Source organism: Alligator mississippiensis, chromosome 16 (genome assembly GCF_030867095.1).
Source record: "Alligator mississippiensis isolate rAllMis1 chromosome 16, rAllMis1, whole genome shotgun sequence".
Classification (NCBI taxonomy): Eukaryota; Metazoa; Chordata; order Crocodylia; family Alligatoridae; genus Alligator; species Alligator mississippiensis.
The window spans coordinates 32,549,879-32,576,205 of NC_081839.1; the positions used below are offsets into that span (position 1 = coordinate 32,549,879).

The window sequence follows — 26,327 nt, forward strand, 5'->3', positions numbered from 1 at the left end:
AGCCATTATCATAATTGGTTACCCATCTAAAGCTTAGTGTTGCCTTGTACATACCAGTGCTGTAATCCAAGTTATGGTATGTACAGCACCGCAAGCTGCTGGTAGGAATGCTCCATGCGGATTTGTAGGAAATAGCTGCTCTAGCAGGGCAGTCAGGTGAGAAGAGCAAGGGATAGGAAGCTGTGCTGGAAATCTGCAAGCAGCAAAGCAAGGGGAAAACTCGCTTATCTCTATCTTGCCTTTTGCCACAGATTTCCCTTCCCTTCTGCTTGCTTATTGCTCAGTCATTGTTCCAACTCAATCGCCAGTGGCATAAAGGCGTGAAGAGCTGCCTGGCAAGGTTAGGCACTTTCTGTGAATGGCCTTCATTAAATGAAATGGAGATCAAATTAAAGCACTTCCCAAAGCAAAATGGTTGCTAAAATAATTACACTGGATATAGCCCGTTAGGCAAAAGAAATCAAATGGCGTCAGCAGCCCCTTTGGAAGCTGTTGCTTCAGACAGACCGGGGCATTCTTTATTGAGTTTCTCTCTCTACCAAATGAGACACAAGCACAAACATTGCAAAGGCCAAATAGCTCAGGGATGCCAGCAGTTTGGTAGTCCGTAGGGAGTGTTAAAGGCTCATTAGCATTCCCTGTCCAGGTCTGTCTAAGCCAACCTAATGATCCAGCCATAGAAATCCCTTCCAAGGTAAGCCTTGGGGCCGGCTGTACTTTCAAATCCAAACTCCAGTGCACAGGGCTGAAAGCTGCCAGGCAGGGCAGCACGTCGCATCGCCTGAGCGACCAGCTCCGCGTGGAGATCGTGGCTGCTGATCTGTTCTGCAGGGAGTGTTTCAGTTTGTTTCCTCTAGCACTTCCTCTGAGTCGCACTTTCTTGCACCCAAACAGCCCACTCTTTCCCTCTAGCTGAGACTGGAGGCCTTGGTCTTGCCCTACCCTTTCCTGAGGGATGCAGCTAAGAGCTTGTGCAGTTTGCATGACGAAATTTCACTCGATTAAGCTGACGGGCAGCATTAAGCATATAAATGAGTGACCTGTTAACACTGGATGCTTGAGGCTTGAGAGAGATGGGGATGCGTGCTTAACAAGTCTAGTTTCGGGTGGAAGGACACTCAGTAACACATTAAACAACTCACCTTCAGTTTTGCATTTCCAACAGCTCTAATACTTATTACCCTCATATATTTGAAGGACAACCGGGACTGATGTGCTGGGGGATTGGGCTGGATGTTTTATAAGGTGGTTTCAGTTCTAGGCAGCCAGTGGCAGTAGGCTGGGAACAGCAGAAATCTGGTGCTTGTATTTCCCTGTAGGCGAAGCTGCAAAGTGCTGAGTGGTGCTTCAGTTCCTCCAAGCTTTTGTGCGAGCCCCAGTGCAAACGCCCTGTCCCGGCACTGCCTCTTAGCATTTTGCTGCGGTCCAGGGGAGTGCCAGGGTCTGTCTGGAACAGCTGGGATGATCCGCTCCAGGTGTTTGGGGTACCCAGCAGCCAGGCAGCTCGGCTCTGTTGTAATGCATCTGGGCAGTGAAGGGGAGTGGGAGGATGGAGGATGAGCTCAAGCAAGCCCCGTGGAGCAGCTGCCCTTTAAAGTGCCAGGCGTTGCACAAAGATGGCAAGGACAGAAACTGTGCTGCAAAGCCATAGGCAGGGAGGACTAGAAGGGCTCTTCTCCCATCTCACTGCATTGGCTTGGTTCTCTTGACAAGAGAATCCCCATTTTGAATCACCCTGCATTGTAAATACTGTTACTCAGTTAGAAACCATGCCTAGGAGCTGTCCAAGTGAGCTCCTTGACAAGAGTCTCCTGCCACGTCAGCCCTATAGACCGCAGTGCCCAGACTCTGTCCTCCCCGAACGGAGGCGTCCGGTTTTAGAGGGAAGTGGAGCGCCGGGCAGTTGGATGGTTGGGGTTACCTGCAGGAGGTTGTTGCTTGGTCTTGGTTTGGACTGTGGTGAATTTTAGGCCTTTGAAGGTGTTTGCATTGGCAGCCCCCTGGGCAGAGCCCCAAAGGGACGAAACACTGGGCCTGATCCCGAGCTCCTGTGAAATGGCACAGCTCCATTGACGCCCAGGCAGCTCTGCCAGCTTGCGACAGCTGGGGATCTGTGCGTCACTGCCGTGGGGTCACTTGTAGCTTTTATGGAGAGTTCAGGATTTGCATTTCCGTTTTAGAATAAGCCCCCCGGCAGAGGTCAGAGCTGATGTCTCCCACTCAACAGGGCTCCAAATGACGTAGGATTAAGGCCTTTCATGTAGGCAAAACATATACTCATTACGGAGTCCCTTATTATCCTCCTTGGTGTGGTTTTACGGCGCCTTCAAGGTGATTGTGAGGAGAAGGGTCATTATGAAAGCAATATGCTTAGGAAGCAGTTTACAGATTCCAATAAGTGGAGACTGATTTCTCTGCAGAAGCACCACGGTTGTATTTCTGACTCCGTCTTGCCTTGGCAGGGCTGTAAACACCGGTATCCATCACCCACACCCTTGGCACGGCAGCTGTGGGTGGGGGCTTGGGCAGGCGGGTAGGTGGAGTGTCTGTGGCCGGGAGACGTTTTCTTAGCAGAAGGCAGCGTTGTCCTTTCAAATACCAGCTAATCATTTCCGCGTGTTCCACGTTCGAGCCTCCTGTTCCATCGTGTCATTGATTTTAATCCCATTTGCTTGCTATCCCCAAGCCCCGAATTCGAACCCGCTGCGCTGCTTCTGGCATTGCCGAGCTTTGGAGCCAGCCTTTGTGTTGGTGTTACTGCGCTGCTGCACTTCTCTAACCTTGAGCCATTTTTAATTTACTAAGTTAAATAAACCTTTAATTCTTATGTTTTCTATATTTATGACCTAATTTTTTTCTTTTCTTTTTTTTTATCTATTTTTTTTCTCTTTCTCTGTCTTCCTTTCTTCCTCGTCCTTTTCCCGCCCCCTGGTTCCTTTCCTGTGTCTGTCGTCATACATGTCACCTTGGACTTCACGGGGAACATCCACACTTGCCACATGCACCAAATTTGTTTTCAAACAACCATTTTTCCCCTCCTGGGACCCATTGTTTGGCACCTGCAGCGACCTTGGGAAGCCCATCAACGTCGTCCTCCTTTGTCTCATTGCTTCTTTCTGCAGTGACTCTGCTTTTGCTCTGTTAGAAACTTTAAAAGCAAAACGCAACAAAAAAACCCACAAAACAAACAACAAACAAATTTGCTTAAAAAGGCCTGGCTTCCACCCAGGAAAGCAGGAAAGCAGCTAGTTTCCTTTGGAGGATCATATCAGTAAAGATAAAACATAAACACCACAGATCATTGTATGCAAAAGATTCAGTATTTTGTAATGAGGATAAAAGAGCGGGGTTTCCAACCAAGCATTTTCTCTTTAACATTTTTTTTTTGTGTTGCTTATAATGACTTTGCCCTTTTTTTTTTTTAAATGAATGTAAAGAAAATGGTTCGTTTGGCTTTTTTCTTCTTTTTTTTGATCATAGAAAAGTGTAATATTTAAAGCCTTTTAAAGCCCGGGTCTCTCTTGGCTTTTCACGTTTCTGTTTCTGATCACCACCTCTTGTACCTACCTATGAATGATAGTGCAAAAAAGCAACAATGATGCCTATGTGTTTTCTAAAGCCCCATCCTGAAACCTAAACCCACAGATTTAAAAAAAAGGGAAAGAAAACTTGTTGATTATGGTCCTTTCGTGTGCCCAAACTGGAAGGCCTCCCCCCTCCCACCCCACCAAAAAGGGGCTGTTGCGGGTAGGTTAAAACCCTTGGCCATCAGAAAGTCCCTTTGACACATTGGTCTGTACTAAAGCATCTCGTTGAGAACTGTATTAAAGGATTTAATTGTCCTTTCACATGGCTGAGTGCTTGGACCTGCTGCGTAATCAAGTATCTCCCAGCCCAGAGGGGGTCTGGGGTATAATGCAGCTCACAAGCATACTGATTTGCAGTGGACCCTTGTCTAGCATTGTCTGGCTATCCACGCCTGCATTGTCCACTTCCATCAAGATACGGCTTCCCCCCCCTCCAGCCCTTTTAACTGAAAAGATTAGCTGGGGTCACGTAACCTGACAGTCTAAACTGTTATTGCCGAACCTTAATAATATTCCTGGTTAACTGTGCATGAGACACCCCGCCAGACAGGATTAATCAGTGGTGTGAATTGATGCACTATATGCAGCTTCGTTACCAAGTCCTGTGTGTTGCATTTCATTCAAGCAATTTCAGTTGACCCTTTTTTTTTTTTTTCTTTTAAAAGTGGTCTCCCTCAGGAGTTGTCTTTGTGATGGGAAACCCAGTTAGCTCTGTCGCTTCTTTAAGCCTTTCTGAAAATGGGACACTGTCTTTCCAAGGGCCTGGGGATATTCTGGATGAGATTGTGAACATGCTTTGGACATGGTAGTGAAACTTCTGTACAAAATCTTTCTAACGCTATCATTGCTCACGAATGGGATTAATTTATTTCTAACACAATCTTCCCTGTTGGGGACAAGACACACAACCCCCCCATTAATCTCGTCTAACTAAATATTTATGCACTGCACGTAATTCTCTTGCTGTGTTCAAAATACAGTCGGACCTTGTTCAGTGGAATCTGTGACATCCTCTTCTATTTGGAAGCATAAACACAAACTTCCTACAAGCTTAACCCACCCACAGATGTGGTTTTCTTTAGAGAAGGACATGGCCCCTTCTCTCCGATGCTTTGCACTCTATCCCAGTACATGGCAACACCAAATGCACCTGTGATCTTTTCAATGGCAGCATCTCTTCACCTCTGCATAGGTGGTTAAAGCAGCACGTAGCTCAGAGAGGGCTGCGGGTACCTTGGAGAGCTGCTGCATCACTTGCCATACAAACATATGAAGTGCCTGGGACAGGGTTAACTCCACGTGCATTTAAGTCAAATGTTAGCTGAGGCTCGGTGGGTAAAAGCCCCAGTTTTTGAGCGATGTAGCAAAGGTTTCTGGGGGAAGTCTGTTCAGCTGGACCATTGTTTAGGGTCAAGTGCAATTTCCCCATGGAGTGCTCCCCAGGCCAGTTCTGTGGGGTGACAAAAAAAAAAAAATTAAAAGGACAAATTCAGCCAAGCTTGGTTTGAGCCTCACCCTAGCAGGTGCCCTGTCACAGCCAGAGCTGTTCCTCACTGCCTACATAGTGGCCACCGTGGAGGAGCACGGAAGCTCACTGCCGATACCCGTTACATTGCACTGTCCCGGTGCAGCAAAGATTTAGTCATGTCCAATGAAAGTGTCTGTAACATGAGGTCCCTCGGCAGCTTCCAGCTCCTGCTGCACTAAAAACATCACCAAGATTTTTGCTACTGCTTTACAGGGATTATTATTTGGTGGTACATGTCAGGTCCTTGGGGTTTTCACCAGAGAGATCTGATAAGATCCCAGGCGTAACTGTTGCTTGAGTGGCCGTGGTTCTCAGAGAAGCCACCTGTCTCTTCTGAGCACGCAGTTGTAATCCAAGTGCAGATCAGGGAGCCAGCGAGGGACAAATGCTCGGATCGTTGGCAGGGCCCAAGCTGGGTGAGCACAAATCACACCTGCTAAAAGAGCACTGAACCTTAGCTCTTGGAAACATTAGCCCTGTCTCACTGGCTCTTCATAGGATGAACTACCTGGCCTGTGGAGTTCCAGCTCCTGCTGTCCCTCTGGCAAGGGCTAAAGCCTAAAGTGCTTGGTTTCAAAGATGCCTCTTCAGGCATGACCTTGGCTACACTGATTTATCAGCAGTTGCTAGCTGATGAGGCTCTGCTCTGCTGCGACTCAGCTGCACTTGCTTAGCGTCCACCTGACTGCTGGGCCAGAGCGTGTGTCTGCAGCTCTCGGAGAGCAGGTGGAGGTTCTCCAGCTAGTGCAGTTGGAAGCAGCAGCCCTCTAGCCAAGGGCAACGGGTAGATGGCAGCCCTGGTAAGCTCCAGCTGCATATCGTGGAGGTCTGAAACGTGCCATTTCCAAACCCCCCCCCCCCCCACAAAAGAGGGCAGGGTAGTGCCATGCATGCGCACCTGGAAGCGGGCCTGCAAGTTGTTCATGAGCACACCCGCTTCACAGCACCTCAGCAGCCGCTGCCGTGCTCTTTGTGGCTTTGGGATGCCAGCAACCAAGACTAAAGCAAGCAGGAACTGACTGGAGTCGCACGTGGCCGTCACGTGGGATGAACGATAGCTTGCGGTTGCAACTGCTGCTTTTCTCAGCACACGGGCGGCAGTGGAGTCCAGCATGGCAAAAATGGCTACTTCCCTGGGCTGGCTTTTCCCTCCTCTTCTCCACGGCACTGACTGTGCATCGTCTGTGCTGCTCCCTTCCCTGCAAGCCACCACAGAGCCCCTGAGATTCTCCGCAGCCTCCTCTCCGTGGTCTGTGCGTCCCGTCTGCCTCCGTCCAGTCCTGCCTCTTTGTATCCTGCCTATGCCCCCGCATCCTACGCACGCGGTAGTCGAAATACTCACCGGGAGGGTATAGCCGAGTGTAACCGCCCTCCTCTGATGCGATGGACGCGCATGTAAGATGCAAAACCCATGGGCTGTTGTATTGTGCGCTGCCAGGCGAGGGCGGCTAGAAGGGGCTCTCTTGTTAGAAGCTCGTATTCCATTGATAAATCATTTGCAATTAATAAAAAAGCGGGGTTTTTTTTCACTTCTTTAGAACCAAAGCCTCCCAGAATGGTTTTTAAGCCCTGCGTCCATTTGTTCGGCCTGGACAGGGGATCCCCGCCCCCCATTCAGCACAAGAATAGCACAAAGGGAGCATTGGCTTGACCCTGCCTTTTCCAAGCCAACAGGCTCTGGCAGCGTTTTAGGGAGCACTGAAGGTTTCTGGGAAATTCCTTCCCCAAAAGCTTGATCCAGCACCTCTTAGAAGGAAGGTTTCTTGCCAATGAGCTTTGGCTTAGGCCAGTATTAAGGGTCCCAGATGGGTAGGGATTTCCCATAGGCCCAGAGTGACAGAGTCCAATCCCACTGAGTTGGGCATGGCATGACCTTATTTAAATGAAGTGAGTCACTTTATTCAAGCTAGATGTGTCCTGTCATAGAGGCAGAGGATGAACTGCCTGCTCCCTTCTCCCCCACACGTTCAACAAGGAACAGACATGTGACAGGCAAGGGGAAAAGCCACCGATCTCGAGGCCATGGGGCCCCTGGGATCCAAGATCATTCTCGCCGGCTGTGCTCATGGCCGTGGGCTCCAAGCACTGTAGCCTTGCAGTGCAGGGGAGGAATTCGATTTTTCGAAACCCAAGCCAGTCTGGGTGAGCTGGGAGTCCCTGGGAGGTGGTGGTGCTCACGAGCCCTCGAAAGAGTCAGTGCCAGGCCCGAGGTCCTTTCCAGCCTTTGCTGCAGGCTGCTGCTTTAAATAACCTTGAAGGTACCGCAGGGACCAAGTCGTGCCCCTGCCCCATAGGAGCTGCCTTCCCTGAGTCTCCTGCCTGCCTTTCTCCTGCCCTGGAAGACTCACCCTTCCTTTAAATCCCCTGCCAAGGCATGTGGCAGGTAGGGAGACCGTAACACTTTCCTGGCTGCTCTATGCTCTCGTTGCCTATCTTAGCTGCCCAACTCCAGCAGAGCTACAGGGGTGGAAACCGAGAAAGCTTTGCATGAAGCCAGCTGCCTGGTTTCTCTCTTCCCCCCAGTCCCCTCCTGGGTTATCCCAGTGTGACCAGTGGACAAACGTATTGAGCGCAAACAAGGAAGTGCTGCCAAGTTGACACAAGACATTTGCAGTTAACATTCTAGCATTCATCACCTCGACGGGGCAGGTAGCCACAGACAGCAGCCGCTCGCATCCACTTAGGGAAGCCCCATTGAATACATACAGGATTGCAGCACAAACACTGTGGAGGTGGGCTCTGAAGCCCCCAAGAAGCTGCTGGAGGCAGTGGCATGTGTGGGACTGGTATGGCCTAGTGAACGCCTCGTGCTATGAAACCCATACAGCCCAGCCAGTCAGGCCATCCAGCCCTTACCACTGTGGTCACGAGCGGGGACGTGACCCTAGATTTTCCAAACCCCAGTCAAGTGCTTTTACCCACAAGACCTCAGATGGTTCCTGGACTCAGCCTGTCCTACCCTCCTGTATCAGGGGAGCTTTTCACAGGTTCTCTCTCCTTTGAAGTTTCCTAGAAGGTGGTTAGCACATGTAGATGTATGACATGCAACAGTGCTACAGGGCTTGTGTTGCCTCTCTCCAGTCACCAGGCATTTTAATTGCCTTTGTATTACGTACTCTTTAGCACCTCTAGTTCTCAGGGAGCAGCCCGGCAGGTGCAGAGCGAAATGTCAGCAGTGCATAAGCGCAGGATAAACTCTTATGGAGCCATCAAGGGTCTTTTGCATTCATGAGCTCTGGGGCATTAACATCACAATAGCTCTGTTGCATACAGTGCCCTCAGCAGAATCAGCCCTTGTGCCCGGCCTGCCATTTGCTGCTCTTTTAGGGAAAGACTCTGCTACTTTTAATGAACCTTGATTAACTCCACTGAGTTTGGCAAAGCTGCTGGAGGAGTGGACGTCTGTCCGCTGGACCAAGTGTGGTAGGGCTCTGCACACACTGAGCTGTTCGGGACGTGTCCCTACAGTAGTGGGCCGATGGCTCGTGTCCTATATAAATACTACAGAGAGGCAGATATATGGTGAGGCAGCCTTGTCCGTGATGAGGCTGAATATCTGATGTAATTCCCCTGTTTAGAAAGGAAAGCGAATCTGGGGTCAGCCAGGTTTGGCAAACGTGAACTGAGATGTTGCTCCTGTCCTGCAGAGCCGTAGCTTGCTTAAGCACGAGACCTGAAGAGACCAGGAGTCATCCCTTCTGACCTCCTGCGCAGCACAGGCTGGGGACTGCTCTCGCTGAAATCTTTGCTGTAGAAAAACAGCCCGTCCGGAATGCAAAAAGCATTCAGGGCTCATGGTAGAGGTGATATCTTTTATTAAACCAACTAGCCGGATGTATTCATATTTCCTTCTGGTTATGGTGTTTCATCTTTCATAGAGGATGGGATTCTTCCCTGGGCAGAAATTTCTTATCTGGTCTCTGAGCTTTGAGGTGAGGATCTGTGTAGATGCAAATTGCCTCAAACAAAGGCAGGAGGGTTATCTCTGGTTTCAGGTGGTCAAAGGTGTTTCCTCCTCATGAAATTATAAAGATTTCATTTCCGAAATGCCCAGAGGAGAATCCCGTCCACTGACTTCTCTGTGAAATATGAAACACCATAACCAGAAGGAGATATGACTGCATCCTGCTTACCAACAAACAACTTCGAGGTAAAGAGACTAGTTCTCTGAGTCTAGTCTGCATATAAAATGAACTTTGCCAAACAGGTGATTTTACTACCTTTGAATCTCCTATGAAATATGAACTTTCATTTCGACCCAGGAGAACTTTAACAATCTTTTCTCCGATGCCTGATGACGGGCGTTTGCGCCCAAAAGCTTGCAATTAAAGAATTATTTTTTTGCAAAAATCTAGCTGGTCAAATAAAAGATATCACCTCTACCACGAGTCCTGAATGCTTTTTCTTCCAGATCAGTATGACTACAACCTGGATACCTGACAGTCTGCATGCAATACTTTTCAGTTAGGAGCACGCCCACCACAGCCTTTGGCAGGCGGCTCCCAGGGTCTGTTCCCTCACCTCTAACAATGTTGAATCTCGCTTCTCTTTGTTTGTTGAGCCTGGATCTTGTGAAACCTTTCTTCTGCTAGCTGGACATGTCTGCTGTTACCAGTTGTTTTCTGAGCAGGCACTTGCGGTTCAGGGTCAGATCCTCCCTGATGCTTCTCTGTTACACTACATAGCCTGAGCACCTCGAGTCTTTCACATCACAGCATGGCCCCCAGTCCTTTAATCGATCTTGTGGCTCTCCCCTGAGCCTTGTCCACTTTCCCAACACACTCCCTGAACTGTGGATGCTAGAGTCAGTGAAGGCATTCCCACCCTGATGGAGCCGCCTTGCTCCTGCTAGAAATAAGAAGCCAGTGGGCTGGTGCCGGATACCCCTGGGAATGCCTGCACTGCTCATGGAGGAGCTGATGTCTCCTCCGCTCTCGATTCCTTTTCTCCCTATTCTCTGTCAAGTGGCCTGCCTGAGTCTGATGCCCTGTATCGGTAGCTCTTGGACAGGGTAGCCACTGCTCAGAGCGCCGAGGAACCAGAGGCCGTGGCTGTGCCTGGCAGCCCTCTGTAGCGGCAGTGCATCTTGGAGCAAAGTGCAAGTCAGAGGGAATGAGCATTATGTTAGTGACATTACAATAGCAGATGGCAGCTCCAAAAAGTGAGACAGAGAAAGCGCTCAGAGACTGGGAGGGGAAGCTAGAAATAGGCCCCGAGCTCCTGCTTTCCATCCCCGGGCTGGGGAGACGGAAACGGTTGCAGTTCAAAAGACCCAGTGACACTAGGGTTGGCCCAGTCTCGGCTGCGATGAGCACAATGAGGTGCGTTGAGGTCCCACATCCTCGCAGGGCTGCCTCGGCGCCGCCTCCTCAGCCCACAGAATAGCTCATTTCTCCTCGCCAGGCCCAAGTTTGAGATGAAAAGAAAGTTTGGCACGTACATCGTTTCTCCTCCAGGAGCTGAGCCGAGCGCGGGTCTGTTAACTACTGAATAGTCCACGCATGAATTCAGAATACATTAGAGGAGGAAAATATACGGCATCCGCACTCTCCGCACGTACCCAGGGTGATGAATTCGTTTAATTATGCAGCTTGATGCAAGGTGCTGGCGGGGAGCTGATCTCTCTCTGGCACAAACATTCTGCAGAGCATTTAATGGACTTCTGATGTAAGTGTCAGTCTGGCACCTACAGCAGCTTTTAGACCGAGCTGAGCAGAGAGAGCGTCTCTGCAGATCCCTGGGGATGCAGCGGCTTCGCCAGGGGGGTGAGATTCATTAGGGCGTATGGGGAAGGGTCTGCCCCCACCCTGAGTAACAAAGGGGGTGGGAATAAAACTGGACCCGTGCCTTTGGGCCCTAGAGAAAAGCCTTGCAGGTGTTGGGGTGATGCATATTGGTTCAAGAGTCTGGGAGGACCCTGCCTGGCAGTGCTTGCTCCTGGTAATGGATGTAGTCTTCAGGGCTAGTAAAAAAGCTGGATGGCCCCAGCATTGCATCCTCATGTAAACGCACAGACCCAGATGCTGCTGGTGGGTTGTCAGACCTGCTCCAGCCAGTGCTCTGGGAAGGTCAGTGACCGGTTGTAAGTGCCTGCCATGCGCTGCTTTGCTAAGAGCAGGGTCCGGGTGGGTGGGGGGCTCTGGAAGTGGACGGGCATGTCGAACAGCTGCACAAAAGTGGTCTGCCCAGTGCAAATCTCTCAGCTCAGGAAGAGCAAGCCTGCAGAAAACAGCGAGAGCAAGAGGCTTTTTAGAAGTGCCGTGTGAGTTTGGAGCAGCAGCAATGTGTGGGGAGGGGTGTCTGGGCGCAGGCTTCGTCGGAGTGGCAGATGCTGGGGTTTGGGTGGCTTTGTGGGAGTGGAATTCACCTCTTTGACACTGCGGTGCCCCTGTGCCCTGCTCTGAAAGCACTTGCTGAGCCAGGATGCACCCTTCAAGGCCAGGTCCAAGGGGGCATGTCCCGTGTGTCCCCATTGCCCCAGTGGCTCAGCTCCTCAGCGTCTTCTAATGCATTTATCCTTAGAGTTGCTGAAAGTTCATTTTGCACAGGGTGCATGCACATGTGTGCACACTTGCGTGTAGAAGGGGCAGTGCATGCTCTGCTTGCACAGACATAGGTCAGTGCACAAGAGTTCTCTGCACACGGTGCCGAAGTTATCTTGGGAACTCACGTGTCCATTCATGAGTGTGACTCCGACACCCATCCATGCCTGTGATCCTCAGAGGTGGCCACCAGGTCTCTGCACGCTCTCCCAGATGCACCCCCCACTCCGGTGACAGCTGCACCATCAGCTCAGTTCCTGCTGCAGGCTCCAGACTCACTCCCTGCTGCTCTCTGCCCCTGTACCCCCCTTCCCCTCTTCTCAAAAGAAAGCCATTGGTTTCAGAAATCCCAGCCCCATGTGTGCCTGCCACCCCCAGTTCTTCCATTGCTCCATGCTTGACTGCGGTTTAGCAGCTCCCCCCACAACTCCCTGACTGCTAAAGCAGGGAGCTGGGAGAGCCGTTCCCTAGGACGTCTGGTTCTTCCATCAGTCTGCACCCCAGCAATCCTAACCAGCTTCCACGGGACCCTTCACACCCACTAACATCTTCCTCCAGTGCTGCCTGCCCGCTGCCTGCCAGCTTGTAAGAGGGAGGTTAGGACTGCCCAGGACACCAAGCGTGAGGGTGTCTGGCTGGGAGCAGGCGCCCTTGACGCGACAGCGGGTGCATCTGGGCTGCATCCCACTCGCCTCGTTTCTGAGCGCGGCACGTGGAGCAGTGGCAAGGAGAGTGCTTGGGGGCACTGCCCACTGCCCCTTCCACGCAGGCTGCAAGCTGCTGTCTGGGAGGGGAAGGGGCAGGAAATATCCCTGGCCTTCTCTGCCTCCTTGGGGCACGTGAAGAGGGAGCATGGGGCAGGGACATGTATTTCAGCAGGGCTTGGGGAGCATGATGGAAGCAGCATAGACAGGCTTGTTGAATCCCAGAGGGTGGGTGACAGCCCTGTTGGGGCTAAAGTCTCCTGGGACAGGCAGCTGGGTGTCGGGTCCTGTTCCCCTTTGGTCCAGCGTGAGGTCACCCAGTGCTAGGACCCCATTGTGGTCACTAGCCAACAAGATGGAGCCGTGCTCCAGACCCTGGCTCTCCTTGTGCTGCTGCTGGCCGCATCCGTAGGCTTCAGCTGTGTGTCCTGGCACCCCAGACCAGGCCTTTGCTTTGCAAAAGCAGAGAAGAGCGCTGGGTCTTTTTTGAGCCCATTGGCTCTTGCCTAGGTCAGGATTGTTCCCTGCAGCCTGTTCTGCAGGCCTTTGTGCCACAGAAAAGAGGGGAGGCAGGGTGAGTCCCACTGGATCTATTCCTGTGGAAGCTGAGGCAGTTGTCCTTAGGGTTCTTGGTGCAGGGATGGTGAGCACAGTCACTTGGGCATCCCGGTCCTGCAGCCCTGCCCCAGCTCTGTTTGAGGGCAAGGTAACTTGGTTTTAACTACGGCACCTTCTTCCCTTTTCCTTTGGTCTCTAAAGCCAGCAGCAGCCCCACATCAGGCCTGGGGACTGCTGCGATCGTGGGCATCCTCATCGTCATCTTCGTGCTGCTCCTGGTGGCTGTGGATGTCACCTGCTACTTCCTGAACAAGTGTGGCCTGGTGATGTGCATCGCGGTCAACCTGTGCGGCAAGTCTGGCCCTGGAGCCAAGGGCAAAGACATGGAGGAGGGCAAAGCCGCCTTCTCGTGAGTAACCCCCGCAACCACCACCAGTCCCCGTCCCCCCTGTAGCCGAGCGTCCACGAGACAGCATCTGCTCTGTGGCCTCGTATTCCCCACCACGGCCTTGCTGGGGGACTTCCCTGCCCAGCAGAGCTTTGAGCCCATGGTCCATTCCCTAGGAAATGCATGCCCCCATTCTCCAGCCACTGCATTTTAATGCTGCCTTTCTCCGAGGGCAGGAGGTCACTGCAGGCACTGAGTTGGAAGGCACCAGCTCTGCGGGAGGGGTTTGCCTCTGGGCTTTCCTGTTTCTGTTGCAAAGAGCTGGCACATGCCTTACCCAGAGTCCAGCCGTGGAAACTCCCCACTGCCCCGGCTCAGCTGGAGGAGGTGTCTGGAGAGCAGATGCTGATGCTCCATCCTCCTTGGGGAGGGCACTGCCCAGGGAAGGAAGGTCTCCCAGCTGGGGAAGCTGTGGGGTGTCTTGGGCAATTTACTCACTGCTGCCAGGAACCAGAATGGCCCCTTTGCTTTGTTTGCTGCAAAGGGAGGGGCGCGGAGGGCTGTGCTGCTTTCCAGACCACCGCTGTCCTACCTGGGTTGCCACTGCTGCTAGGTGCCAGGGGAGGGTGCTCAGCAGGCTGGGCTTCACGTTCTCAGGCTTGCAGTCTGCTCATTGCAGGAAAGACGAGTCCAAGGAGCCCATTGTGGAGGTGCGGACCGAGGAAGAGCGGACCCCCAACCACGACGGGGGCAAACACACGGAGCCCAATGAGACCACCCCGCTGACAGAACCAGAGTACGTTGAGATTAGCGCGCGGCCCCTTCGGCTGTCTCGTATCCTCTGGTCCCTCACGTAGGTAACAAAGTGGGGCTGGGGGGGGAGAGAGGAGCAAAGGTAACACCTCAGAACATGCGCCCTGCCATGCCACAGGGAGGAGCCCCTGCCGCCCGCCCCGCGTGTGCACTGCATGGCACCTGGGGGGGAGCAGAGCCAAGTGCCGTGCCTTAGAGATGCCCCAGCTGCCCGGCTCTTCCAGGGTGTGGTCAAGTGCACAGTCCTGCCCATGGCAAGGGATCTGGAGCAAGAATCCCCAGGTGGTGCCACCTCGTGCGTGAGCAGCACCCTATGCATGTCAGGGCCACAGCAGTGACGACCTGTTGGCGTGCAGCCGCTCTGGGCGGAAGGGCCTGTGGGCACTGAGAGCAGCGGGGCAGCTGCGCTCTGCACCTGGGCTGGAGTTTGAGCCAGGTGTTGGGAATTCAGCGGTCCCGGCCAGCAGCCCGGGACAGGAGGGCTGTGGGAGCTGCCTCCCAACCCTGTGCACACCGGAGAACTTGAACCATTCCTGCCTGGTTCGGTGCATCCACGTTAGCCCAGTTTACTGAGTTTTACTCAGCAGCCTCATTGATTCCTGCCTAAACCGTTCCCAGTGCCCTGTCTTCGGGGTACGTAGCCCACGGTTCCGTCCAGCTCCCAGCACTGCATTACGGGGGACTCTGCGAGATTGCTGACACACATCGGGATAGCAGTGGACAGATCAGTTGAACTGCGCCCGGTGGTTTGTACCACATTAGCTCCAGGCTGGCTTGGAGTGAACTGGCCGGTCTTTCTAATCTGGTTATTAAACCTGCGAGGAAATGGTTTGTGTTCTCACGAGTCATGAGACCGTTAGAGGTGTTTCTGAGTACGGCGGTAGAGCCATGCGGCCCTTCCAGGGGCTCCGATTGGCGTAGCTGTTGGGTGAGCTAGGCTGTAGTTTACCAGGCGCTGTCGGAGAGCAAGCCGCTTCGTGCGGTCGCTGTGTGGCTCATGTCAGGGGTCGATGCAGTAGTTTGGATTTCTTGTGTTTCTCCACTGGGCTGTGAGTCAGGTGGTCTTTATGGTCCCCTGCCCTGGGGGAATGGCTGGGGCTGTCCTCTGACACCTGGGAGTTGAGGCCTGCTGAAGGAAGGAGAGGAGCTTCAGCACTGGCGCACCCACAGGTGCTGCCCCTAGTCTCACACTTCTCCGGGGTTGTTTTATGGAAGTTTTCATTCACTTAGCACCCCTTGCAGATGCTACCCCCAATTAATAATCCTGCAGTGGTGCTGTCAGGAGCTCAAGTTTCTCACTCAGTAACCTGTGTTAACGATGCCCAGTCCTATCACAGCTGGGCAAGCACAGCTTGTGCTGTCACCCGTCGTTGACTTAAGCGACACCCCAGCTTCTACTCCAGCCACTAGTAAGGCCGACTGTTGGAAAGCATTTGAGGTACCGTCTGTGGGGAAGAGTGTGGCAGACATGGAGGGGAAGATGTATATGGGCCCATGGGCAGAGGGGTGAATTCAAGCCACTGCCTGGGCCCCATCTCCATGGTGTGTCTGCGACCCTTCATGGGCTCACAAATGGGAGGGAGATGAGTGCCCGTGGGGAGTTTGTGGGGAGCTGGAGGAAGATCAGGCTGAAGGAGAGGAGCCTCTGGAGGGCACAGGAAGGGTATAGTTTGGGTTCAGGCTTGCACAGAAGTCCTTGTGAGCCAGCTGCTCTCTGCTCTTCCTCCTCTTCCTCGCTGCTCCCTGAGCTCCCTGCTTGGCCCCAGATATTGGCTGCACCTCTGACCTCAGGAGGGTCTCTCCTCTCTCGCTTCCCTGTCCTCTGTGCGCACTGTAACCGCATGCCACGCTACCACTGCTCTGCATCGCGCCGTCCTGTGCTTCTGCTCCTCCTCTCCCTCTCATTTACCGGCTTCATTGTCTATTTCTCTTCTACTCCTGTCCTCCTCACAGGCACCCAGCCGACACCGCAGCTACTGTTGAGGACATGCTGCCTTCTGTCACCACGGTCACTACTAACTCTGACACTATCACCGAAACCTTTGCCACTGCTCAGAACAGCCCCACCAGCGAGACCACTACTCTGACTTCCAGTATTGCCCTTCCAGCCACAGCCATCCCCGACTCCAACTCCATGTCTCCCAGCCAGGCCACTCCAGCCAAGGGGGCGGCCGCCTCGGCTTCCTCGCCACCACCCACCTCAGCCCCCAAAGTTGCCCCCCTCGTTGACCTAAGCGACACCCCAACTTCTACTCCAGCCACTAATAATTTGTCTTCGAGTGTCCTGGCCAGCCAAGGGGCCGTGCTCAGCCCCAGCACTGTCACCAACATGTCCGAGGCCTCCAAGGCTGCAGCCAGTAGCAAGCCTCCCACCCCAGCCCCTGCAAACCTTGCTAGCCCTCCAGCTTCTTCAGAGCCCAAGCAGGAGGCAGCCAGCACCAAAAGCCCAGAGAAGGAAGCCGTGCAGCCCAGCACAGTGAAGAGCCCAACAGAGACAGCCAAGAACCCGCCCAACCTGAAGAGCGAGGCTGCCTCAGGCAGCACCACAAACCCCTCCCAGAATGAGGACTTTAAAATGGACGAAGGGAGCTTCAAGACCCCAGACATTGACCTTGCAAAGGATGTTTTTGCAGCTCTCGGCACGGCTACTCCTGCCAGTGTGGCTAGCGGGCAAGCTCGCGAGCTTGCTTCTTCCACTGCAGACAGCTCTGTACCGCCTGCGCCTGCAAAGACCGAGTATGGCTGCCTTTAATCTTCCGTGGGTTGTGTGCTGTGTTCCTTGTGCATTGGTGCTGTGCTGTGTTCTCGTTGGATGTCCTCCCAACTAACCTCCATTCTTTCTCTAGCAAACTAACTCTCCTGTGTCCTGGGGCTTGACTCTCGGGATCTAGAATGAGGGTAGGAAAGGGGTGGTTGGGGCAAGGCAGGCCGGTGCCTGATCCATGGGGAAAAGACGTCCGCGCATTTCTAGTGAAACTGTTGTTCGTTAGGCTTCCTGGCAGCTCTGCCCCGTTGTAGGTCAGCTGAGAATAGTTGGGGGTCTTTGGAAGCCCTCAGGAGTTAGCGCAGGGTGGCCAGGATGCGCCTGCCTGTGCCAGGGGTCTCTGGCACATCCGGTTTGAGGCAGGTCCATTTGACTTTCCTGTGCCTTTTGTGGCTGATGAACTTGGAGAGAGCCCCCGCCCAACAAAGGGTGTGAGGGGTTCAGGCTGGGTTTCATGCCAGGAAGGGGTCCTCTCCCATCTGCTGTGCTCATACCACACTGCACACTAGGCAGGCGAGCAAAGCGAGGCCGTTTTGCTACAGCCTAAGCCATTCCTGCTTAGCCTAGAGCCGGGGTCCTGGTCCACCGAGCCAGAGGGCTGGACAGGAGTCATGGCAGACCCTTGAGAGCAGAGGAGTGTGGAGGGCTGGCTGGAAAGCCTGGCCCTTCTCCTCTTGCGTGGCGTAGCGTGTGCGGCCGCCTGCCTGGCTCCGGCACACCCTTCTGGCTTCCCACTCGGGTGCCATCCCCCCTCCTCAGGGCAGTTGGGCCAGGACTGTAGTGAGCCGAAGGAGTTTTACAGCTCAGATGTGTTGTAGAGGCAGGTTCCAGGTGACGTGACTAAACCAGGCATCACCTGGGACCGTTTGGCCACCCGTTCCCCCTCAGCACAAGCAAGACGATGGCGCTGCTCCTCCAGGGTCATGTCACTGGTGTGCCATCGGGGTGGGCAGTGTTCAGTCCAGTCCTGAGGCTCCTGCAGCTGCGTAGCGGAGCCCACGGCCTGTCTCTTCCTTCCCAACCCAAGCCAAAGCAAGAGCACAGCTCCCAGAATTGTGCAATTGGGACCAGCCCAGATGATGCTTTGCCAGCCAGCTACTAGAAGTGGCTGTGCCAGCACCGTGCAGAATGAGCCTCTGAGCAGGGAGATGCCCAGTCTGCTCCCACTGCCCAGCCCGTGAGTGCCCCAGAGTCTGGGACCAAAGCATCTTGGGAAGGTTCATTGTGGGCATGAGCATCTTTTAAGCTGGGCTGGGCTGCCTCCTGGGTGATTTCACAGCCTGTCTCTTGGACTCAGGGCGGGGGGTGAGGAACATGGGGACCTGTTTCATGTTGCAACCGTCCCCATTCCCATCACAGCTGCCAGGCCGGTCCCATAAACTCAGGCTTCCTTGCTCACTAAATCCTTGCAGGGAGGCAACCAATGTGCTGGAAATGCGTGAGCCAGGCAGATTGCTTCCATCTCTGGCTAGGGGTGTTGACTTCTAGGCCTGCTTGATTCAACTTTAAAAAGCCTCAGCGGCTTCACACCGGTGGAAACATGTGCCGTGTCTTCCCTCTCACGTATGCATGTCCCTGGCCCGGGGAGGGTAGAAGACGGTGCATTTAGTTTTGCTGAATTTGAGGGTTGTGGCAGGAAAACGCATCCCTGGTTGCAGGTTTCAGCATGAGAAGTGTGAAGGAAGGAGCTGAGGCTCTGCAGAAAGCTAGCGTAGCTGGCACTTTGAAACACAAATATCCCCCGTTACTTAAGCGCATGTCTCAGACTGCGGGCCAGGCCATGGGTCTCGTCTCAGGTCCCTGCTGGGGGAAAAGACGTGTCTTTTCAGCTTCTGGACGGGTGCTGGGGAGGTTTCGGGACAGGCCTTCGGTGGAGCTGGAAGGCAGCACGTTGCATCAGAAGAGTCCTAGGGGACCACGCTTTCTGCTCTAACTTGGGGTAGTCCAGTGCTTCTCTAACCTGGGCTGGCCACAGGGTGGAGGGAAGAAAAGTGGTTTCTGGACCCATTTTTTCCCTCCCCATCCGACTGGGTTGCACCGTGACAGCTCAGCGGGTTTCAGCCCAGCCTTGGCTTGGAGGGCGTCAGCCCAGTTAGAGTTGGGAGAATAAATTAGACCAAAGCCCTCCCCTTTTTTTTTTTTTTCCAACCTACCACTCAATTCTGGGACTTAAAATATTTTTTGCAAGAAGAGGGGCCCTCTCCTCCTATAAAAACCCCCAAAACCCGATGTGCTTTGATTGGATGCTTTGGTCACATGGTGTCATTGCCATTCCTTGATTGAGTGGTGTCAAATTAATTTCCCAGCTGCATGCTCCTGGTCTCGATTTTGCTCTCCATGAATAAATATCCTCTGGCATCTACTTCAAATGAGCTTTTCCTATGAACACTGCTGCCATCAGCTTTGTCCCATAGGACATGCATGGAAGCAGAGTGAAAAAGGGGCAGGAACAAAGTCAAACAAATACTTTATCCAGGGTGGAATAGGGTTTTTAGGAAGTTCCCCCAACACCAGTCCAGCTGCTCGAGGGCAGGGCAGCGCTTGGTATAGAAGCGCTGACCGTCAAGCGATCGAGGAGCGGGTCCTTCCTTAATGCTAGCACATCCCGTTGGAAAAGCAGCGGAGCCAGTTGAGGACTTGTCTCTAACCACTGTCATGTTGGTGTTTCCCCCACAGGAAAACCCCTGTAGAAGAAAAATCCGAAGTGCAAGCAACAGAAACAAAGACACCTCCAGCAGAAGTCAAGACGGTCCCCAACGAAGCCACACAAACAAATGAGAACGAGAGCAAAGCATGATCGGCGAGAGGAAAGTAACAAATGACAGAACAACTTCACCTGAGCATTTAAACACAAACCACAATACACATCTCATTCCTCTAGTGTCTTTTGCCTTTTTTTAAGAAAAAACAACAGACAAACAAAACAGAAAATGCATAAATGGGGGAATCTCTTTTTTATTTTATTTTATTTTTTTTGTAGGTTTGTAGAAAAGTTCTATTTGTTGTGCACTTGCTTTTAAGGAGAAAAAAAAGAATTATGTTTTAAAAAAGAAAAAAAGGTTAAAGGTTTAAACCCACAACCAAATCGGGGCTCAGCTGGCCCTGCACATAGTTGAGCAAACAAAGTTACAGATACCAATTGCAAACTGGTTAGGAAGCTCAAAACCAAGTAGATTCAGGAGGGGAGAAATTCCCCGTCCTTTCTGTTCGTCTAACAGATGAGACGGCTGTTCTGTCACGTGCAGCTGGTACTGAATGAACAAAGTCCACAATTTATTTTTATACTTTTCAGTCGAGTTTGAAATATGTAAATCCTCATGAGTAAGTTATAATTTCTGTTCACTTTGTATTTGTTCAGTATGCAAAGTGTCTCTTGCCCTTTGTGACTGAATCCTGTTCTCCAACTTAAGCGTTTATTTGGGTTGTTGTTGTTACGTTAGGAAGAATGCCAAAATTGCAGCTTCGGGGATATATTTCAATTTGCAGTATTCAGACTTCTACATTTCTTTCATTTTAATTTTCTTTTTTCTTTTTTTTTTTTTTTGCCAACTTTTGTTCTTTCCAGTGTTTACAATTGACAGATATTTTTTTTTAACTTTTGTTGTGTTTAAATGTACGTGTAAAATAGCTGCCTTTTTTTTTAAAGTAAATACACTATAGATACTAGGTTAGTAGCATGCTTGCTTTGCAAAGGGAGACAGTTTTAAATATGGATGTTTACAGTAGTTGTTTCCCCTTTATCATTTTTTAATAATTATTATTATTATTATTATTTCTTACTGGAGTAAGAAGAACAGTAATGCCATTTGATTTTACTTTCTGTGGGTGTCCCACTTCCCACCAAATTAAGGCACTTACCTAGCATTGCCTTTGCTCATGCTTATCTTTAAGCATAGGAGTTGTTAAGAACAGAGGTGCTTAAAGCCAATCGTGAGCTTAAGGCCTTTGCTAGGCTGGGGCCTGACTGCATAAGAGAAATATAATCTCTGCTTTTCTAAGACATTCTCCCCTGTTCCTTCCTCGGTACCCTCCCAAAGCTTTGACAAGCACAAGGGAGGTTGTACAGTCAGGGCTGGTCTGGTTTCAGTGAATGCTGTTTGAACATCTCAATCCCCCCCCCCCCCCCCCCTTTGAAAAACGATAAATAATTCTTACTTTCTTTTAGCCTAGAAAGCTAGATCTAAAAGGAAAGAGTTTATGCACTTCAGGAAATGAATGTCGTCATTTGAGGGGTGATAGCGCTATAACCGACGGGAAAGCTCCCGTGGACTTCGGTGGCCTTTGGAGCCCGTCTCCTGAAGGAGGCGGAAAGAGGTACACGGGTTGTGCGGAGGGGCACAGTCCATCCCAAAGCAGCACGAGCGACGACTGCTGTTGAGGACCGCTCCGCACAGATTGCCGGGCGCGGTGGAGGGTGCGGGGCCGGGCACCGGGCGGGAGGAAAGTGGGGGTGCGCGGAGGGAGACCAGCCCTTTGTATAGAAACGCTCCTCTTTGATTCTTTTTTATCGTTTGTTTGTTTCGTTTCGGTTTTTTGTTTGGGGCTTTGATTTGACTTTATTTTTTTTTTTCTTCCCCGGTTGGTTTTTCCTTTTCTTTTCCCATTCTACTTTAGATCTACAAGCTTGTGCACTGTGGGTGCGTGACTATTTTAGTGTGAAACGTGTTTTTTGTCATAGTATTGAAATAATGAAAATAAAATTAAAAAAAAAAAAACTTCAACATAGTTTGGATGTGGAAGGTGTAGCGGATAGTTCAGATGAAAGGAAAAAAATTTATTCAGGAAAACAAATAAATAAAGAGAATAACTCTTATGAGGAGCAGAAGCCTTTAAACGAGAATAAAAACGAACAAGCAAACCTGACTACGGCAAACATTCCTTTGCGCTAAGGCAGTGAACGAAAGGAAAGACGACTTTGGGTGAGGAGACTGCAGTCTGGCTCAGCTACATTGAACCACGCTCTTCAGTGTACTCTTATAATTATGCAGTCTTTAACAGTGGCATCGCTAGATTATCATTTCAAACTGTGAACAATAATGGTCTTGTCATTTGCTAAATGTGGGGTTTTTTGCATTTTTTTCCTCAGCTCCTGGGGATGGAAATGGAGGCTAACTGTATATATATAGGCACATACACACACATGCGTCCTTAACATGCCACCCGGAGTGGATGGGTCTTTGACTAGTGCCCCCGCGGCAAGCACGCCCCTCGCTTATACCCATCAGAGCAGCGTGGGCATGATTGAGGGGCAAGTTGGGTGCGGGGGACCGAAGGAAACTTAAAAAAAAATCAAATCAATGTCTCAAATTGTGGTGTGAACGGCCACCTTAGCTTGTAGCGAGGAGGAGCCCGCCTGGCCGTGGGTTGGAGGATAGTGCGTACCTCAGTTCATACCGGTTACCGAGAGCATCGGTTCATCCCTTGTGTGACGTTGTTGACGGCTTTGACTTGCTTTGCCAACTCTGTTCTATACCTCATAAGTTATTACCCCTGGATCGCTGAGCAGCTCTTAGGAGGCAAATGCTGCACGATTCGAATCCTCTTGAAACGGGTCCGCGTCTGTTTGACAAGGATTCGGAGTTTAATGCTGTCACCTAAATTGACATTTGTCTCAAACCGGGAACCTGAATCGAAAGAGCCCTGCTGCCTTGTGCGGGCCGAGAGGCGAGATTCAAGGGGTGCCCGTCGTTTCTAGGCACCGGCACACCCTGTGGTTACCTGAAGATGAGTAACAGAGACCATCCTGCCTCTGTCTATAATCTTCCTGGCGTTGCTCAGTGACCAGTACGTAGAGACTGACTGGTGAACACATGTTTATGCTTCTCCTTTACTAGAGAATAAGTCATTTTAATTTAGAAATGTTCTGCTTTTCTGAACGAAAATAGCTTAGGCTTCATTGTTTTTTATTTCATCCTTTGAAGAGGGACCAACTTGACGCCGTCTACGCTGTGTATATTTATATATGTATCCAGCCCGTACATATATATCTATATAGCCACTCAGACTGATCAGCTTCTAGTAGAGGAGTGATTGCATTTCACGTTGCACCATACGTAAGGTAATGAGACAATAGTGCATCAAACTGTTCAGCTTTTAGAGTGGAGTTTTATTTTCACACTTTTGTATGGAGCCTTCAGACCCCGGGTTTTCGCACTAGGCTGTTTTGATAGTGGTTCTCAGACCCTCCATTGACATCCCTACCCACCATTCCCTACTTTTGGGGGCCTTCTATCTTGTTATAAGAAAAACAAAAACCTTTTTACCAAGTGGAACATGGATACCACCTTTGTTTCCATTCTCACCAGTGTAAATACTGATACTAACTGAGAATTTTGACTTTGCATTCTGTCAGAATACTTGTGTTCAAATAAAAATTACAAAAAAAAAAAAAAAAAAAAAAAGCCCGTGCTTGAAGTCCAGTCTTTTCATGGTGTGAAAAAACCCCTGCTCCCAGAAACGCTTGCACGTGCAGTTCCTTCCACTGAGTTAACCCCCTTGAAGTTAATGCAAAGTCTTTGGTGCATGAAGTTAAATGTGTCCTTAAGTCTCCTTGAATCAGGATCTTAGGTGGGAAAGCTGTTAGTGGGTCTGACAACTGCACATACCTTCCAGATGGAGCGGGAGCAAGAGTGATACTAGGTGTCCTGTGGATGTGCGTGCCGCACACTTTCCTTCTGCCACGGGACCAGTTGGTGCCTGTACAAATCCGAACCCTGCTCTGACGTGCTGAGATGGCATTGCTGGGAGGCCCTTTGGTCCTAAAGCCCATTTAAAAAGGGAAGCAGGCTGCATAGCACACTCAGGTTCATAATGCGCCTCTCCAGGGACATGGCATATGCAGGCACACAGACTTCGTATGGGTACCAAAACCCAGCCACTCTTTATTTCAGCTGGCCAAAACTCCACAGGTCAGGACAAAATAAGGTGCACCTGTCTACATGCCCCTGCCTCAGTTTGCTCACCCTTCAGGCCTTCTGTGAGTTTACGCCAGAGACCTTAAAGGAGTCTGGGATCCGTGCTCCTGGACGTGGCACCTCTTCCCAGCTCTGGAGTCCCTCTCTGTGCCCCTCACCTTTCTTGGCTGCTCCTACAAGTGAAGTGGCCCCTTTGCTGGGAAAGCATGCTCCTCTCTTTAGCCTGAGTTTCTTTTGTCTCTGAGCTCCCAGGAACTGGGGTTCTGATGGGCAGGTCTACACTGATATTTAAGGTCAGGGTCATCCTCAACCAGACCAAGCCACATCATCCCTTGGCTGGTTGTTCAGACCAGACCTGTTCCCCGAGCAGAGCCCTTCTAGGAATTGGTCGGCCCGCTACTTGTCTCTCTAATTATAGGCAGTAGAGACAAGAAGCGTGTTGCAGAAGGGTCAGAAGAAGGAAGTGATGGGATTGCTGCTGGAGGATGTCCCCCGCACGCCCAGGTGAGTCCCAAGCACGCTGTGCAGAGGGTCTGACCGGGCAGCAGATTGAAGCCTGTGCCCTGAAGTTCAGCCGGGTGTCCGGGCTGGCTGTGGAGATGGGGCTGAGCACGTATCAACCGAGGCATTCAACAGCCACGATTCATGAGTTGGGTACAAGCATGTTCCCCAAATGGTCCCAGCATGTAGCATTTCCTAACCCTGCAAACTCCCCTCTGCTTTAAGAAGGTGATAGTTGTCATTAAGGTGGGATCCCCTTGGAAAGCAGCAGCAGAGCAGGCCTCTTCACTGAGTGCAAGTGGAAATGAAGGAAAGCAGGTTTCCTGGGGGGACTTGCAGACCCTGGACACGTGCCCTCTCCCAGGGGCCCCGTGCCAGATCGAAAGATGCAAATGCTTTGGCCCAAAAACTCAAAGGCGGTAAAGAAAAATCCCTGCTTCTAATCAGCGACTCTCTTGTGCGTTGCATCGCTCGCAAGCCAAGGGTTCCCGATGAGACACTGGAAGCCTGTGAAAGGCCTGAATGGTTACTTGGAAAATATTTCAGGGTCAGACAACTGCAGATTATACAAAGAATTGTCAGGGCTGGAGCAAGGGCAAGTTTGCAGGGACTAAAGAGCTCCACGTCTAAAAGCCCGTTAGACACAGAAGTGAGAATTCCCACCACCCTGCACTGGCCTTGCCTTGGGAACACAAGCCTATGATTTAAAGTCACGTGTTTAAACCACAGACCGCAAAGTTGAGAGCTCAGTGTTTGTAAGAGTCCCTGCATGTGTTAGAGCAGGGGTGGTCTGGGCAGCCTCTGTGTGCGGCACATGACAAACGAGGGAGGGAGCAGAAAGCAGAGCAGCAGGTTGGGCAGGGGAGGGGGATCCAAGTGGCACAGGAGGAGGGTGCAGGGCTTCTTTGTGCGACGCTTGCCAAAAAAGGTGTTGGAGGGTGCAACACTAACGCTGGCTCCAGGCGACGGCGCTGGAATGTCCAGGGCAGCGGAAGGGGCACAGCTGGATGTCGGGTGTAGCTCGCACTGACGGACGATGTGGTGCTGAGCCTGGGGAAACACTGCAGGGACTTTGAGGCAGCCAAGAGTGCCGTGACGGGACTGGGACACGACCCCAAATGGCACGACCTTTCCATACACGCTGAAAACAAGTCACCCTGCGTCTGGCCACTGCGGCTGAAACAGCTGAGGAACCACAGCCCAGGTCCAGCTAAGTTGGACCTTCTGGTAGCCAGTTTCTGGCCTAGTTGTCTTGACCAGCATTGTCTTGTTTAAACATTAGTTGAAGAATAGGCCACAAACCCAGTTCATCACTGGTGAGACCCCATGGACTTCAGTAAGTGCCGTCTGCTGCCGCTTTGCTGCAGTTGGCCATGTTACATCACTTAACCGGTGGCATCAGTGGAGATACTCCACAAAAAGTAGGTAGGACGCAGGAGCTGAGAGATGCAGGGAGGGATGTAGTCTTTTTTGTGGGGGGGTTAATTTTTTATATGGATCCACCGTCTGGGAGAAGCAACTCCTACGAGATGGACCAGCTGTTCTGCCCAGCCTTCTCTTCCAAACCAGGGGCCCTTAGGCATCCGCACAAAGCCCGCCACAAAAGATATATTTTTAACACTTGTTCTTTCTCTCCAGCCGGAAACTGCTCCGGAGGTACCTGGTGTGGAAATGCTCGTTTCCACCCAGCATTTCCCAGAGTGAATTCAGGATGTCTGGGTTTCAGGTGAGCTGAAACGGGCACAAGCCAGCTCACCGATCATGTGCACACCTCCACGTGCGCTGGCTTTGAGTGGCGTCTTGAGTCGCAAGTTAGCATCTCCCAGGAGCGAGCGCTGCAGTTGGATCTGTCAGAGTCTGATCTGAGTATGATGGATGACAGGGAAAGCAGCCCCATTGTGCACGGCTCTCCCATCCACTTTCCTGTGGGTGAAGTTAACTCCATTCTCCTACATCTCATCGCTCCGGACAGGCTCAGACGAACAGCGCCGTGGAGCCGCTGCCAACACAATGCTTCCTATGGAAACC

The 26,327-nt window shown here is 51.6% G+C and overlaps 1 protein-coding gene across 3 annotated transcripts in view; it reads left to right on the plus strand.

Annotated features, from left to right (window-relative positions):
• Positions 1–21,742, plus strand: part of NCAM1 (neural cell adhesion molecule 1) — a 217,208-nt gene extending 195,466 nt beyond the window's left edge. The window contains exons 16-19 of one of the 3 annotated variants that reach the window (XM_059719683.1): positions 13,121–13,328; positions 13,987–14,103; positions 16,074–16,856; positions 19,561–21,742. In XM_059719683.1, the coding sequence (XP_059575666.1) occupies positions 13,121–13,328; positions 13,987–14,103; positions 16,074–16,856; positions 19,561–19,681 (1,229 nt within the window). In that variant the 3' untranslated portion in view covers positions 19,682–21,742. Of the gene's footprint in view, positions 1–3,065; positions 3,447–13,120; positions 13,329–13,986; positions 14,104–16,073; positions 16,857–19,560 lie in introns of those variants that run through there. The other 2 variants (XM_059719684.1, XM_059719685.1) reach the window with 2 other exon arrangements.
• The last annotated feature ends 4,585 nt before the right edge of the window (positions 21,743–26,327 follow it).